This window comes from Ornithodoros turicata, chromosome 1 (genome assembly GCF_037126465.1).
Source record: "Ornithodoros turicata isolate Travis chromosome 1, ASM3712646v1, whole genome shotgun sequence".
Taxonomy (NCBI): Eukaryota; Metazoa; Arthropoda; class Arachnida; order Ixodida; family Argasidae; genus Ornithodoros; species Ornithodoros turicata.
The window spans coordinates 182,330,436-182,346,357 of record NC_088201.1 but is presented as its reverse complement, the minus strand read 5'-3'; the positions used below and the strand labels follow the sequence as shown (position 1 = coordinate 182,346,357).

Below are 15,922 nucleotides of genomic sequence, written 5' to 3'. Positions count from 1 at the left end.
CCCTAAGTTGGGCTCCATGGTGGGCGACACGCCTGCTGCACTGAACAATAATATCTTCTTATATGGATAACCACCACTCTAAAAAAACAGATCGGCGCCTAAAACGGAGCCGCACCGAGAGACCTGAACCGAATCTGCTTGATCTGTCTCCAGACCCTTGGTTTCCGAAGTTCCTAATAATTCAGTCTAAGGAAGAGGGAAAGCCACTTGCGAAAATTTCTCCTTTTATTGTGGCGAAGGAACTTGAAAAAGTAATCGGTAAATCTTATAATGCAAGAAAACTGAATGCTGGGGATATCCAGGTCGGAGTACAGAACAAACATCAAAGCACGGCACTACAGACACTGTCAAACATCGGGAACATACCTGTAAGTGTTAACGTACACCGCACACTGAACATAACCAAAGGTGTAATATCAGAAGATGAACTCCTGGAATGCACAGAATCTGAGATTGAAGATGGACTGAGTGAGCAGGGCGTGGTCTCTGCAAAACGGATCATTATGAGGAAGGGATGGTAAGGAAATCCCAACCAAGCACATTATTCTTTCTTTTCAACTACATGCGTTACCTTCTAATATAAAGGCTGGTTACCTCAGTTGCAATGTCAGACCATACATTCCAAACCCAAGACGTTGTTTCAAGTGCCAGCATTTTGGGCACAGTTCGCTTGTCTGCCGCGGACACTCCACCTGCCCAAAGTGCTCTGGCAAAGACCATTCGCCAGAGACTTGCAGCAATGAGTACTGTTGTGCCAACTGCCAGGGCAACCACCCGGTGTACTCTCGATCGTGTCCACGTTGGAAAGAAGAAAAAGAAATCATAAAGATCAAAACCGTACAAAACATTCCTTACAGAGCTGCAAAGACACAATACGAATTTCAAATGAAAGGATCTTTCTCCGAAGTGGTGCGCAGGGGAGTGGCACCACCAAGGAAATCTGTGGAAACTCAAACCTGCTCGCAGGTCTCTGAGTTCCCACCCTACACTCCCCAACAGGAGGCTGGAGACACTCAGGTGACTCCTGCAGTTACGGAGGCCAGCCGTTCAACTGGCCACAAAGAAACAGCCATGGCCTCCTCTAAGGTCGATGGCACACAATCAGTTTGGGACGGGGTCGTAAAAACCCCTTCCCAAAGAGGCACCCAAAGTATGGAGGTCGATGATGATGACTGCATGTCGCAGAAGTCATCGTCGAGCCTCCCCAGCATTCCTTCACAACGGAAGGAAAAACGAGAAAAAGGACGAGGAAGGGGTTTCAAAGGGAATGAGCAACAGAAACAACCCCCGCGAAGGGTCCAACCCCCCTAACTGGTACAAGTCCTTCCTAGTCGTTGTCACCAAGTGCTGCGCTTTCTTTTCCTCCTTTTTAGTGTGACCGTTATGAACCACTTCCTCCAGTGGAACTGCCGTGATTTACTTTCTAACTTAGACGACATTAACGATCTCTTCGACAAGTACAATGCAGCATGTTTCTGCCTCCAAGAAACATACTTAAACACACACACACCAAATCCAATTCGTAGACACAATGTATTTCGAAGAGATCGAACAGACGCTACTCGCGCATCTGGTGGCGTGGCTGTCGTCACACGAGGAACTGTTCCGTCCAAAGAAGTCCACTTAGTTACAGACCTGGAAGCCGTAGCCGTGCAGATGTGTCTGGACAGAATTGTCACTATCTGCTCGGTCTATTTGCCACCATCAGGAAGTTTTGCACAGAGGGATATAGAACACTTAATCAGCCAACTTCCAACTCCATTTATACTCTTAGGCGACTTTAACGCCCACAATCCGCTTTGGGGCAGTGCAAGAACCGACGGCCGAGGGAAAATGTTGGAAAGGGTCTTGTTATCAACCTCCATCTGTCTTTTAAATACAGGAGCACCTACGTACGTCCACTGTTCAAGTCAGTCTTTTTCGGTCTTAGATTTATCGCTTTGCAGTCCATCTCTATATCAAGATATAGAATGGAGCGTGGAAGAAAACCCACTTGGGAGTGATCACTTTCCAGTGGTCCTGAAGTATATGTGTGCAGTCAATAGTCTGACAGCATGCCGCCCTAGATGGAAGCTCCAACATGTCTTGTTATCAACCTCCATCTGTCTTTTAAATACAGGAGCACCTACGTACGTCCACTGTTCAAGTCAGTCTTTTTCGGTCTTAGATTTATCGCTTTGCAGTCCATCTCTATATCAAGATATAGAATGGAGCGTGGAAGAAAACCCACTTGGGAGTGATCACTTTCCAGTGGTCCTGAAGTATATGTGTGCAGTCAATAGTCTGACAGCATGCCGCCCTAGATGGAAGCTCCAACATGCTGACTGGAATGCTTTCTCTAAAAAATGTGACCTGTCGTTAATCCCTGTGGAGAGGATGACGATTGAAGAGGCCAACAATGTAATTACCAACGTCATCCTCGATGCAGCAACACAATCCATTCCCCAGACTTCCGGTCGTCTACCGAAACGACCGAAGCCATGGTGGAACAGCGAGTGCAAGGAAACTCGTAAACTTCAAAATCGTGCGTGGGGTACATTTCGGAGGTACCCCACATCACAAAATCTTCTTTTGTTTAAAAAGGCGAGAGCCAAGGCCAGATGGACGCGGAAACAAGCAAAGCGGTCATCTTGGCACAACTTCGTGTCTTCTCTATCTCACAGTACCCCCTCCAAAGTAGTGTGGGACAGACTTCGCAAAATCAGAGGAGAACACCGCAGTTATACAATCCCTCTTTGAGAAGTCAACGGGCAGGTGTGCGGAAGCCTACAAGAACAGGCGGATGCGCTCGGATAACATTTTGAACGCATCTCTGATTCATCCCATTACAGTCCCGAATTTCTTAGAGTAAAAAGAAACACTGAGAAACGAAAAATTCCAATGAGTGGTGGTGATGAGTATGAATACAATCAGCGGTTCACGATGGTGGAGCTTCAGCGATCCCTATTCGCTGCTAAAGCCACTGCCCCGGGCCCAGACAGAGTAACCTACTCTATGCTGTGCCACTTGTCCGATGACTCAAAAAAATTGTTGCTCCTTTTCTTTAACCGCGTTTGGGCAGAGGGAACATTACCATTATTATGGAAGACTGCGACTGTCATTCCCCTTCTCAAGCCAAGAAAGGAAGCATCGAACCCAGCCAGTTACAGACCTATCGCCCTTACGAGTTGTATTGGGAAGACATTTGAGCGAATGGTCAATAACCGGCTGGTTCATCATTTGGAAGAAAATAATTGCCTTTCTGAATTTCAATGTGGTTTTCGAACGGGGTGCTCCACTATGGATCACCTTGTTCGGCTAGAAACCACAATCCGTGAAGCCTTCGTCAGAAGACAACATTGCCTATCCGTTTTCTTTGATTTAGAGAAAGCGTATGACACTGCGTGGCGACACGGTATTCTGCAGGATCTTTACTCCTTTGGCGTGGAGGGCAGACTCCTTAGATGCATTTCAAACTTCCTCCAGCACAGATCCTTTAGAGTGCGATTGGGAACCACTCTATCCCGCCCCTTCGTACAAGAGAATGGTGTCCCGCAGGGATCCGTTCTCAGTGTTGTCTTATTTATTGTGAAAATCAACTCTGTGACCAATGTCATCCCACGCTCCATATCTTTCTCCTTGTACGTGGATGACATTCAAATATCTTGTTGCTCCGCGAACCTGTCAATATGCGAACGACAGATGCAGGTAGCCATCAATAATATGGCCAAGTGGTCTTCATCAAATGGATTTAAATTTTCAGCTGAGAAAACTGTGTGTGTCCATTTCTCTAGGATTAGAGGACTCTTTTCACCACCTACGCTGCAGCTTAACCGACGAGATATCCTTGTTCAACCAGAAGCCAAATTTCTTGGCATCACTTTCGACTCGAAGCTGACCTTCAAGGCTCATGTCCAAAACCTAAAGATAAAGTGTGTCAAATCATTAAACATTCTAAAAATAATTTCTCACAGATCTTGGGGTGCAGACCAGGAGACACTGCACAAAGTGTATACTGCATGTATTCGCTCGAAACTTGATTATGGGTCCTTTGTCTACGGCTCTGCTCGCGAGTCGGTGTTGAAAGCCCTGGACCCTGTCCATCACCAGGGGCTCAGGCTCGTGCTTGGTGCCTTCCGAACGTCTCCAGTACAGAGTCTATACGTTGAATCAAAGGAATGCTCCTTGAAAAGACGGCGTTCTTACCTCGGTACGTCGTACGCACTTAGAATACATAGTCAACCCCAAAATCCAGCCTCGACTTGCGTCAAGCACACACGCTTTAAACAGCTGTTTATTAACAAGCCCTCTGTGGTCCCTCCATTCTCCTTGCGAATTGCATCAGAGTTTGATTGCCACGGTTTCACGTCCTGTGACCTACAAGTTGTAGAGTGTAGCAGAAAGCTCCCACCCTGGGAACCACCTCCAAGGTCTGACACCTCTTTGTCAAAATACAAGAAACAAGACAGTGCCTCATCAGTACTTCAACAAGAGTTTGCACACTTGAAAGACAGCTTTGATACCCATACTGAGATTTACACAGATGGGTCCAAGTCTAGTGCAGGAGTGACTTGTGCCATGATTTGTGGCGCGCACACAAGGTCTCATCGTATAAAAACATTTGCATCAATTTTTACTGCCGAGGTTTACTCCATTATCTTGGCTCTCAACTACATCCTTCAAGATTCCATAAAGTCCTCTGTTATATATACAGACTCCTTGAGTTCCATTAACGCAATTTGTAGTCAGCACTCAACAAAGAACTTTCTTGTGCAGCGAGCAAGATCTTTAGCCAGTTTGGTAAGGACAAAGGGGTACTCCCTTATCTTGTGCTGGGTGCCCAGCCACGTAGGCATCAAAGTCAATGAGTTAGCAGATAAAGCAGCTGCAGCTGCTCTCCCAAATGACATCACACCTCTTGAGATGTCCGTGCAAGACATGAGATCGGCACTCAAGAAATCACTGCACAGATTATGGCAAGCCTTTTGGAACACACAAACAAATAACAAGCTCCACTTAATTAAACCTCACATTCAGGATACAGGAGACCGTCTGGAAAACCGCCTGTTGTGCACTGTACGGGCAAGGTTGCGTATAGGCCATACGTACCTTACACACGGTTTCTTACTTCGGGGAGAGGAGCCACCTCAGTGTGCGCACTGTGGTCAGCTCCTGTCTGTTGTACACATACTCATCACATGCACACATCATGAAATCCATCGCAAACATCACTTCAATGTATTTTATAAATACTTCTTACCTCTTCACCCAGCCCTATTGCTTGGTGACGAGGCTCTCGTCCCTTTTAGAAGCGCCTTTGATTTCCTGAGAGACGTTGGCGTTATTAGCCTTCTGTAGTCTTACACGTATACACTCATCTTTTATTAGTCATCGTGTTTACTCTTAAATAACCATAACATCACCACTGTCTCAATCATACCTCAGTTTATGGCGCATTATGATCTTTGTTGTCAATGCGCCAGTAAACTCCCAATCATCATCATCATCAATTTTTCTCCTCCGAACCTTGGTATGCAAAGTTTGTTGTTCTGCATGCAGAGGATGGATCAAAGCCACTGTCTAAGATATCTCCTTTCCTGATAGCAAAGAAGCTAGAAAAGATCATTGGGAAAACATACAATGCTAAAAAGTTGCCAACAGGAGACTTACAAATCGAAGTCAGCAACAGACAGCAAAGCTCCGCACTCCTTTCTCTCAGCAGAATCGGTGACGTGGGAGTCAGTGTTACAAAACACCGGCATCTGAATGTTTTGAAAGGGGTGATATCTGAGGAACAACTCCTTGACTGTTCTGACACTGAGATCCAGGAAGGGCTTAAAGATGAGGGTGTGATAGCAGCCAGGCGAATTGTCATGCGTCGCGATGGTAGGGAAATCCCAACCAAGCATGTGGTCCTTCCTTTGCAACTACACAGACTTCCTTCCAGCGTAAAGGCAGGATATATCAACTGCCACGTCCAACCGTTTGTTCCAAACCCACGACGCTGCTTCAAATGCCAGCGCTTTGGGCACGGATCGCAGGCTTGCCGTGGGAAGACCACTTGCCCAAAGTGCGCCGGCACCGAGCAAGACCATGTTGTTGAAGCCTGTCAAAAGGAACTCCACTGTACAAACTGCAAGGGCAACCACCCTGCCTACTCTCGATCTTGCCCTCGATGGAAGGAAGAAAAGGACATACTTAGAATAAAAATAACACAAGACAATTCGTACAAAGATGCGAAAACACAGCATGAATTTGCAAACAAAGGCGGTTACGCCGCAGTGGCGCGCAGGGGAGTGGTGCCACTGACAAAATCCGTAGAGACTCAGACTTCTGAGCCTCTACCCCACACTCCCCAAACAAAAGAGAAGCCAGTGGAGAGTTCTCCTCCAGTGGCTCCGGCTGCTTCTCTAGGCAGTCACCAACAGGCCGCGACGTCCTCAAAGGAGGTTGTCGGTGCCCCCTCAGTTTGGGACGGTGTCCCAAGGGACTCATCTCAAACCACAAGTCTAAGTATGGAGGTTGACGATGATGACTGCTCGTCGCAGAAGTCAACGTCGAGCCTCCCCAACAGTTCTTCTGAAATGAAAGAACAAAGACAACGAGGAACTGGCAGAGGAAGGGGATGTAACTCGAAGGAAAAGGCAAAGCAACCACTTCCAAGAGTACAGCCCCCCTGAACATACACACAGACAATGCAGATACGCTCTTTTCTTCTGCTGCTCAGCATCTTCAATATGGGACCAGTTATCCTACAATGGAACTGCCGAGGCCTTTTCCGAAACATTGACGACCTGCACGATCTTTTAGAGAAATACCGGGCAGTGTGTATTTGTTTGCAGGAAACATACCTACATGAACATAACATAAATCCTTTTCGCAGACACACCATTGTCATGAAGGATCGTGCAGACAGTACACGTGCATCTGGAGGCGTGGCTGTGGTTTTCCCACATTCAATACCCACAAAACATATTCCACTTGTTACGGACTTAGAGGCAGTAGCCTCATGCGCCAGAAAAACCTCAATCACTCACTCACTTAGAGGCAGTAGCAGTTCAAGTTTGCCTCGACAGGGTCATCACAATATGTTCGCTCTACCTGTCACCATCAGTTGTAATAGAACAGAGAGCATTGGAGAACTTAATCGATCAACTTCCTCAGCCATTTATGATCCCTGGTGACCTGAATGCACACAACCCCTTGTGGGGTAGTGCAAGAGTGGATAGGCGAGGAAAAATGTTGGAGAAGGTTCTCTTTTCAAGGCCTATTTGTCTACTGAACACAGGGTTACCCACATATGTACATTCTTCGACTCAAACCTTTTCTTGCTTAGATATTTCACTTTGCAGTCCCTCTCTCTTTCATTCTCTTGACTGGACAGCTGAACAGAACCCGCGCGGAAGTGATCACTTCCCCGTGGTTATAAAATTCCGTGGTCACACAAACTCGCTTATGACACGACCACCACGATGGAAACATTCCGAGGCAGACTGGAACTTGTTCCAAACAAAGGCCACTCTTGTGCCTTCATCTTTTGAACGCATGTCTGTTGAAGAGGCAAATAACACTATTACCAGCATAATCGTACACGCTGCTGAGCAGTCCATTCCTCAGACATCTGGCCGTCTTCCCAGGCGTCCCAAACCCTGGTGGACAGATGAATGTGCTAAGGCACGCAAAGCACAGAACAGAGCGTGGGGTATCTTTAGGAGGTACCCCACTGGGACAAACCTCCTTCTTTTCAAAAGAGCTCGTGCTAGGGCACGTTGGACACGGCGTCAAGCCAAAAAACAGTCTTGGACCACTTTTGTGTCATCTTTAAACACAAACACCCCATCTAAAGTCGTGTGGGACAGGCTTAAGAAAATTAAAGGTGACTATACTAGTTTTTCTATCCCTTTGCTTCAAGTGAATGGGGCAGTCTGTCAGAGTGTGGACGAGCAAGCTAATGTCCTCGGCGAGCGTTTTTGCAACGTGTCGAGCTCGTCCCACTACAGTAGTGACTTCTTAAAGCTTAAAGATCGTGCTGAGAAGCAGCACGTCCCTTGTAGATCAGGCGACAGGTGTGCTCATAACAAGCCTTTTACAATGACAGAACTGTTGAGGGCCTCGTCCGCTCGAAAAAACACAGCACCAGGACCAGACAGAATCACCTATTCAATGCTAGTGCACTTGCCACGCGACTCTCTATCCAGTCTTCTTGACTTCTTTAATCTAGTCTGGCGAGAAGGTCAGCTTCCTTCCCAGTGGAAAATGGCAACCATCATCCCCCTCCTAAAGCCAGGAAAAGATGAATCGGATCCATCGAGTTATAGGCCAATCGCACTGACCAGTTGCCTGGGTAAAACATTTGAGCGGATGGTAAATGGTCGTCTTATGTACTTCCTCGAAGAAAATCAATGCTTAGACAGGTATCAGTGTGGCTTTAGGGCTGCACGATCAACATCAGATCACCTGTTGAGGCTGGAAACCACAATAAGAGAAGCCTTTATCAGGAGACAACACTGGTGTGTCAGTGTTTTTTTATCTTAAAAAGGCTTTCGACACAGCGTGGCGGTATGGCATACTTAGAGATTTGCATGTTCTAGGAATTCGTGGTCGTTTGTTTCGCTGTATCGCCAATTTTCTTGAAGGACGGATATTCAGGGTCCAGTCAGGCACTACAATCTCTCAAGCATTCACACAAGAGACTGGTGTTCCACAAGGAGCTGTTCTCAGTGTCACCCTATTCATAATCAAAGTGAACTCTCTTGTCCGTGTCCTACCTCCATCCATTTCATACTCACTTTTTGTAGATGCCTTGCAAATATCTTGCTCTTCTTCCAGTCTTGCTGTCTGTGAGCGTCAGCTACAACTTGCCGTTAACAAGCTGTGCAAATGGGCATGCGAAAATTGATTTAGATTTTCACCCAGCAAGACTGTATGTGTACCTTTTTCACGACGCAGGGGCCTCTTTGCTGAGCCAGAACTTAAAATGAATGGTCAGGATATCATTGTTCAGGACGAGCATACATTTCTTGGCGTTAACTTTGATAAAAAGCTAACTTTCTCTTCCCACGTGAAGAACTTGAAAACAAAATGCTTAAAGTCCCTGAACATACTTAAAATTGTATCCCACAGATCATGGGGTGCAGACCGTCAAACCCTTCACCGTATATATAGCAGCACTGTTCGAGCCAAGTTAGATTACGGGTGTTTCGTTTACGGATCGGCACGCCCTTCCGTCTTGAAGGCTCTAGACGCTGTGCACAACCTCGGGTTAAGGCTAGTGCTTGGGGCTTTCAGAACCACTCCAGTCCAGAGTCTTTACGTACAGTCAAACGAGTGGTCTCTGGAAACACGGCGTCTTTATCTTGGAGCTTCATATAGCGTGAGAATTAGGGGGCACTCTCAACATCCTGCTTTGCCCTGCATAAAAGGAACTCGCTTTAAGCAGCTTTTTGAGAACAAGCCCCATGCGGTAGCCCCGTTCAGCATGCGACTCCAACATGATGTTGAGAACTATGCTTTCACCTGTTTTAACTTACCATCAGTAGTCATTAGCAAGATGGTTCCCACTTGGCAACAACCCGTTGCGCCTATAGCCTTCGTCGCTAATGCGCCAAAAAAACCTTAATCATCATCATCATCAACCCGTTGCGTGTGATGTAACTCTTCTGAAATACAACAAACAGGAAACCCCTGCAGCAGAAATCCTGCATGAATTTGAAGACTTGAAAGAAAGCTTTGGTGATCATGTTGAGATTTACACGGATGCTTCGAAATCCAACGTTGGGGTGTCATGCGCTATGATATCTGGCACATGTACAAAGTCACACAATTTAAAGGTCAGCTACGCCGATTTCCCGATGTGTTGAAGCGGTTGTGATATTCAGAACGAGCACATCCAACTGCCCCCGAAACGCACCTTCGTTTCTCAATTTTGTCTTCCTATTACGAATATTAATTCATCAAAGAAACCAAAACAAGCCATGGGCGCAGCCATTTTTGTGACGTAGATGGGATAAACCTGCTCCATCTACGTAGATAGAGAATCGTGCGTCTGATTGGATGAAAGCTGAGGCTTTCTCTGACTTCCCTGGCGTCTTCTCCCGTTTGCGAGGAAATCCAGTTATGGCCGCCGGCTACGATGAGCGTTTCGTCCCAGGTAATCCCGAGAACTATTGAACGATGGAAACAACAACCGCGAACTCACCTCAACATCATTTTCGGCGTGAAATTGTGATTATGTGCTCGAGAACTTCGCAGTTCAACCGTTCAGCTGCCATTCACGTCAACCCGTTTGCTGCTTTTACTACAAGTGCAGGAATGGGAGCGATTGAGCAACAACGTGAGACTTGGTGATCGTTTGAGCATATACCTGCAGATGACTGGTCTTCAAAGAAAAAAAGGCCGTATTTTTGCCCATGCACATCGTGCGGGTGCCAGGCTTGTTACACGAGATACATATATTGTGCAGCATCATAGCGCGACTGCAATGAACGACGTAGGAATGTATCGTGACCACTCGAACTGCATTCGTTGAACCATTCGTCGGTTATATGAAAGCGCTGATTAGAGTTGCCCCGCACAAAAAGTGTTGGATGTAGTTTTGTAGTGTGTTGTTTATCTCGTAGAGCGCATCGCGGCATGTAGGTCGAGAGCCCTTATACGTATTTTTTGCATGTTTACTTCAGTGTGCACAAAGGCCATATTTCATTCATAATAGTTTAGCAAATAAACACGTACGGGTCGATCTCATATTGCTTTTGAGTTAGGCATAGTGTCTTCAGATCAGGGTATGTGTATCCTGTTTGCTGGGCCCAACAGATGTTATTAAGGGTAGTGCAACATTTTCCACTTCTTGAACCATGCTAAAATTGCCAGAATAAGGAACATTACACTGTGCTGTGTATTCCACACTCAGTTGTCTCGTGACGTAAACCCCTAATTATTATATTGGGTACTCCACATGTTCAACCAGTCAGCACTTCCCATATCCTATTTTTTTTAAACATGTGCTTAAAATTGCACAACTGCCACTCAAGTAACTTTGCCACCAAATTAGTCAGTGACAAAAGGTATATGTACTTTATCACAAATTTAATAACCTTGGTGGAAATGGTTGATGGTGTCCTCTGCCTTCATAGCAAAATACACAATACTCCAAATGTTTTCCTTGTCCACAAATGCCCTGTCAAAGCTGAAAGACTCTTATCAAAATGGGGAAGCGGGCTTGCTTGTCCAGAGAAACAAATATGAAACAGCAGTGCTCAACGTAAATAACTGCATGCTCAGCAACTAAGGCTGGTGATGCCAAAGACCTAATATTTCTAGGTTAGAAGGAACAAAGGAGAAAAGACCACTGCAGCGTATTAATGTTGTTTCAAAAGTATAACATCACAAAATTTGTGAGAGTCAGTTGGTGTATTTAGTTATGTTGGTCACCTCCTGCACCCATTTTTAATAAGATTCAAATGCGTTGCTACCAACCAGGACCTAAGCCTGACCTATGATCTAATAATAATAATAGTATCTATCTATGACCTATACCCCGCAGGGGGCATCAGTGTACGCTGATGTTTGGTGAGTGGCGCCACCACGGACCCTAGCCCCCAGTCCCAAGGTGTTATCCGTACCGTGCCGAGGGGATGAAAGGCGAAGGGTAGAAGCCTTGAACGGTGGCGGTCGGGGTCTTGGTCAAGCCTCGGCCGATGGGTTTTCCTTAAAACTCCGGGACCTTCTCACGCGTATGGACGTGAAACGTGAGCGACTCTTAGGAGCGTCCATTTTCTAAAACCGCGCATGGTTAAAAATTCCTCTTCCTCTACGATCGGGGGCGGCAAACGTCCCCGGACCGAAGTATCTGAAACAAGAATGTCTACCAACTTCATAGCAAAATACATCGTGCTTTCAGCAACAGGAAATGACAAAGAAAAGATAGTCCCCCTGGGTAAGATGTCGCCGTTCTTCATCGAGAAGGCGGTGGCATCTCTGTCTAGACATATACCTGAGATCAAGCGCATGCGATCTGGCGACTTGTTAGTAAAGTGCACTTCTGAAACAGACTGTGAGGCCATTCTGAACACAAATGAAATGTTGGGAAAAAGAATATCAGCTTCCTTACACAAGACACTGAACACCAGCCGAGGCGTCATCGCCCTATCTGAACTCATTGACGTGCCCGTTGAGGAAATTCTTCTAAACCTGAAAGACCAGGACGTCATAGATGTACGAAAAATAAAAATAAGAAAGAACAATGAGTACATTACAACCCGCAATATTATTCTTACCTTTGATCGCCCAACTCTGCCTCAAAAGTTAAAAGTAGGATATCTCTCAGCAGAAGTTCGCCCATACATCCCAAATCCGTTGCGCTGCTTCCGTTGTAACAGATTCGGTCATGCTGCCGACTCGTGCCGTGGCTCCGCCTGTTGCGCACGGTGTGGGAAGCCTGACCACGAAACAAAAGAATGCAAAGGGCCAGACTGTTGTGTCAACTGCTCTTCTAACCACCCATCCTACTCGAGATCCTGTGCAAAATGGAAATATGAAAAGGAAGTCCTACATGTTAAAGTCACGCAGAACCTCACTTACCCAGAAGCCAGGAAAAAAGTAGCTCCCATCTTTTTCGAGAAATCTTTTGCCACAGCTGTAAAACAGAAAGTAAAACTAGTCACACAGTACACCCAGACCGAGCAGTCAATATTCACCCAGACCAACGCAAGTCAGATCCAAGGAGGTGCAGATCCACCTCCAACTCCCGAAATTCCTGTGGCGTCGCTAACACCGGCGCCACTCCTGTCCTCACAGTCCACGGAGGTTACATCCATGGATTGCGAGGACGAGACGAGCTCTGAGCGCTCCTTTGCGAGCACGAGCTCCCAAGTCCTCCAAAAGAATACCCGGCGTCGGGAAATTGGCGCCCCCATCGCCCGGCAGCAGCCGCAGTAGCCCCCTCCTGCATTCACGGTTGGGTCGCCGCAGGAGGGAGACCCCCACGTATAGCTGTGCGTGGCTTTCCCGTGTCTGGGGAAAGGGGGATCCTGGCGGTTGAGTGGACCCGGAGGTTGTTTTGGACCCTTCGGGGCCCCTCCGGGAAAGCAACACACCGCTTTGGCCCTTGCTTCCCATAGTCGGGTGGTCCTGGAAGGCCCGGCCAGGACTATTCAGCTAGTCGGCATCTCCCTTTTCATCACTTTCTCTTCCTTGGTCTCCTTCTTTCTCTCCTTTTCCTCTTTTCACCTTCTTTGGCGGCAAGGGTCAACCTTGGGCAGTCTTTCACTCTCCAGAAGCTGCGCTTGGGTATAGTGTAGGCGTACCTGCTACTGCGTCAAACGCGGTCCCCTGGTTGGGCTCCGTGGTGGGCGGCAGGACCCTTGCATTGAATTGTATTGTCACCTTTATGGCATCCTCTTCTTTAAAACCCCGAGATCGGAATCGGAAACGGTTCCGCACCGAGTACCACCAAATTGATTTAAATACCTCAACACCTGAACCATGGTTTGCAAAGTTTCTCGTTGTCCACTCGAATGATGACACAAGACCACTCTCAAAGGTGTCTCCTTTTGTAATAGCGAAAGCACTTGAACAGCTGATAGGTAAAGAATACAATGCCAAGAAACTGGGCTCTGGAGATATCCAGGTCCATGTTGAAAAGCGAGAGCAAAGCAGTGCGCTTCTTTCACTGACAAGCATCAATGGTACATCTGTCACAGTAAGTTCTCACCGGAGTCTCAACATTGTTAAAGGAGTAATTTCTGAGAGCGACCTTCTTGACTGTTCGGAATCGGAACTTCAAGAAGGCCTACAACAGCACGGTGTGGTAGCCGTAAAGCGAATAGTCATGCGTAGGGATGGGAAAGAAATCCCAACAAAGCACATAATCCTTTCTTTCAAGCTCCACAAGCTGCCAGAAACAATCAAAGCCGGTTACCTCAGTTGCAATGTGAGGGCTTACATCCCAAATCCGAGTCGCTGTTACAAGTGCCAGCGGTTTGGCCACGGTTCTCAGGTATGCCGTGGGCAGCCCGTCTGTGCTAAGTGTTCCGGCAAAGACCATTCCTCAGAGTCGTGCAGCAATGACTTTGAGTGTGCCAATTGCAAAGGTAACCACCCTGTGTACTCCAGATCATGTCCGTGTTGGAAGGAGGAGAAACAGATCCTCAAGCTGAAAACTGAGCAAAATATTACATACAGTGCAGCAAAGGCACAATTGGCGTTCCAGAAGAAAGGAACCTTCTCTGATGTGGTGCGCAGGGGAGTGGCACCACTCAGAGTATCGGTGGAGACCCAGACCTCTGGGGCTCCCCTCCACACTCCCCAACACAAAGAGAGGGACACTGAGGGTTCTCCTCCAGTGGCCTCTCAGACGAACAGCCAGGGAGATGCAATGTTAACCTCAGAGGAGGTTGTTGCATCCCCTTCCGTTTGGGACGGGATTGCCATGGGCCTGTCTCAAAACACGAGTCAAAGCATGGATCTCGATGACGACGACTGCTGCTCTCAGAAGTCGTCTTCGAGTCTACCAAGTCTTTCCATGGGCAAGGAACAGAGAGGGAAAAAAGCTGGCCGAGGACGAGGAGGAAAAGCCAAGGAACAACAACAAAGGGTTCCTCCACCGAGAATACAAGCTCCTTAATCCCTCCGCATTTATGGACAGTTGTTCCACAAGGTCTTTACGCCTTAGAGTAGTCGTTCAGTCGATATTATTTTTCCTCTTCTGTGCATTTCTTATGGGTTCCCAGAGCATTATTCAGTGGAACTGCCGGGGTTTGCTGAAAAATCTTGATGATGTCCATGATTTGGCAGACAAACATCATGCTGTCTGTTTCTGTCTCCAAGAAACAAATTTGATTCCAGACACCCCTTTCCACCTCCGACGGTGGAACGTTTATCGTAAGGACCGAACAGACACGGCACGTGCTTCCGGAGGTGTGGCCATTCTCACGGCCAGAACACTCCCCACGAGAGACGTTCCACTTTCCACAAATCTTGAGGCCATTGCTGTACAGATCTGCACTGACCGTGTAGTGACGGTATGCTCTTTATACCTACCGCCATCAGTCAGGGTCGAACAGAGACAGCTTGAGGATCTTATTAATCAGCTCCCATCGCCTTTTCTACTACTGGGAGATTTCAATGCGCATCATTTGCTCTGGGGTTGTTCCAGAGTTGATACCCGAGGCAAAATGTTTGAGAAATTATTAGCATCCTTGCCAATTTGCCTGCTCAATGCAGGAAACGCTACTCATGTTAATGCTGCTTCGCAGTCCTTTTCAGCCATAGATATTTCGCTGTGCAGTCCATCTGTATTTCAGGACATTTCATGGACAGTGGACGAAAACCCCTATGGTAGCGATCACTTCCCTGTCGTCTTAGAGATCAATCGACCATCAGCTGCTATTAGAACCCGCCCACCTCGTTGGAAGATACAGTTAGCAGACTGGAACCTCTTTAAACAAGAAGCCACACTTTCTATAGAGTCCCTCCTTGGGCTGAACATTAATGACGCAAATAACTATGTAACAGACACTCTAGTAAAAGCAGCAACCAAGTCCATTCCACAGTCATCAGGTCAACTGCCCAGGCGTTGCAAGCCTTGGTGGTCAGAGGACTGTGGAAATACACGAAAAGAGCAGAACCGTGCTTGGGGCAAGTTCCGGCGGTATCCAACCCCAGCAAGTCTACTGGCGTTTAAGAGAGCTCGAGCAAAAGCGAGGTGGACACGCCGACAAGCAAAGAGTGAATCGTGGAAGGGTTTTGTCTCCTCCTTGAATAGCAATACCCCAACTACGGTTGTGTGGGATCGATTAAAGAAAATAAAGGGCAGTTACACAAGCTTCTCTATTCCTCTCTTGGAGAGGAATGGTACGGTGTGCCAAACTTTAGAAGAACAAGCAGATGTGTTGGGAGAACACTTCCAGAGTGTTTCTTCCTCCTCTCATTACACTAGGGATTT

General features: G+C 47.0%; 2 protein-coding genes across 2 annotated transcripts; both read left to right on the top strand.

The window, feature by feature from the left end:
• Positions 1 to 11,919: 11,919 nt before the first annotated feature.
• LOC135391539 (uncharacterized) lies at positions 11,920 to 12,915 on the top strand. The gene has a single exon (XM_064621831.1). It carries the CDS (start codon positions 11,920 to 11,922, stop codon positions 12,913 to 12,915), a length of 996 nt encoding a protein of 331 aa, XP_064477901.1.
• A 451-nt stretch (positions 12,916 to 13,366) lies between these two features.
• On the top strand, positions 13,367 to 14,602 carry LOC135391532 (uncharacterized). The gene is made up of 2 exons (XM_064621827.1): positions 13,367 to 14,069; positions 14,367 to 14,602. The coding sequence occupies exons 1-2, from the start codon at positions 13,367 to 13,369 to the stop codon at positions 14,600 to 14,602; spliced, it is 939 nt and encodes a 312-aa protein (XP_064477897.1).
• Positions 14,603 to 15,922: the final 1,320 nt, after the last annotated feature.

Excerpts from the sequence above, each read along its gene's own strand:
- LOC135391539 (XM_064621831.1), top strand. The coding sequence starts at position 11,920 with ATGTCGCCGTTCTTCATCGAGAAGGCGGTGGCATCTCTGTCTAGACAT.
- LOC135391532 (XM_064621827.1), top strand. The coding sequence starts at position 13,367 with ATGGCATCCTCTTCTTTAAAACCCCGAGATCGGAATCGGAAACGGTTC. Across the intron at positions 14,070-14,366 it reads TGAGTGTGCCAATTGCAAAG|AGGAGGTTGTTGCATCCCCT; the intron begins GTAACCACCCTG and ends TGTTAACCTCAG.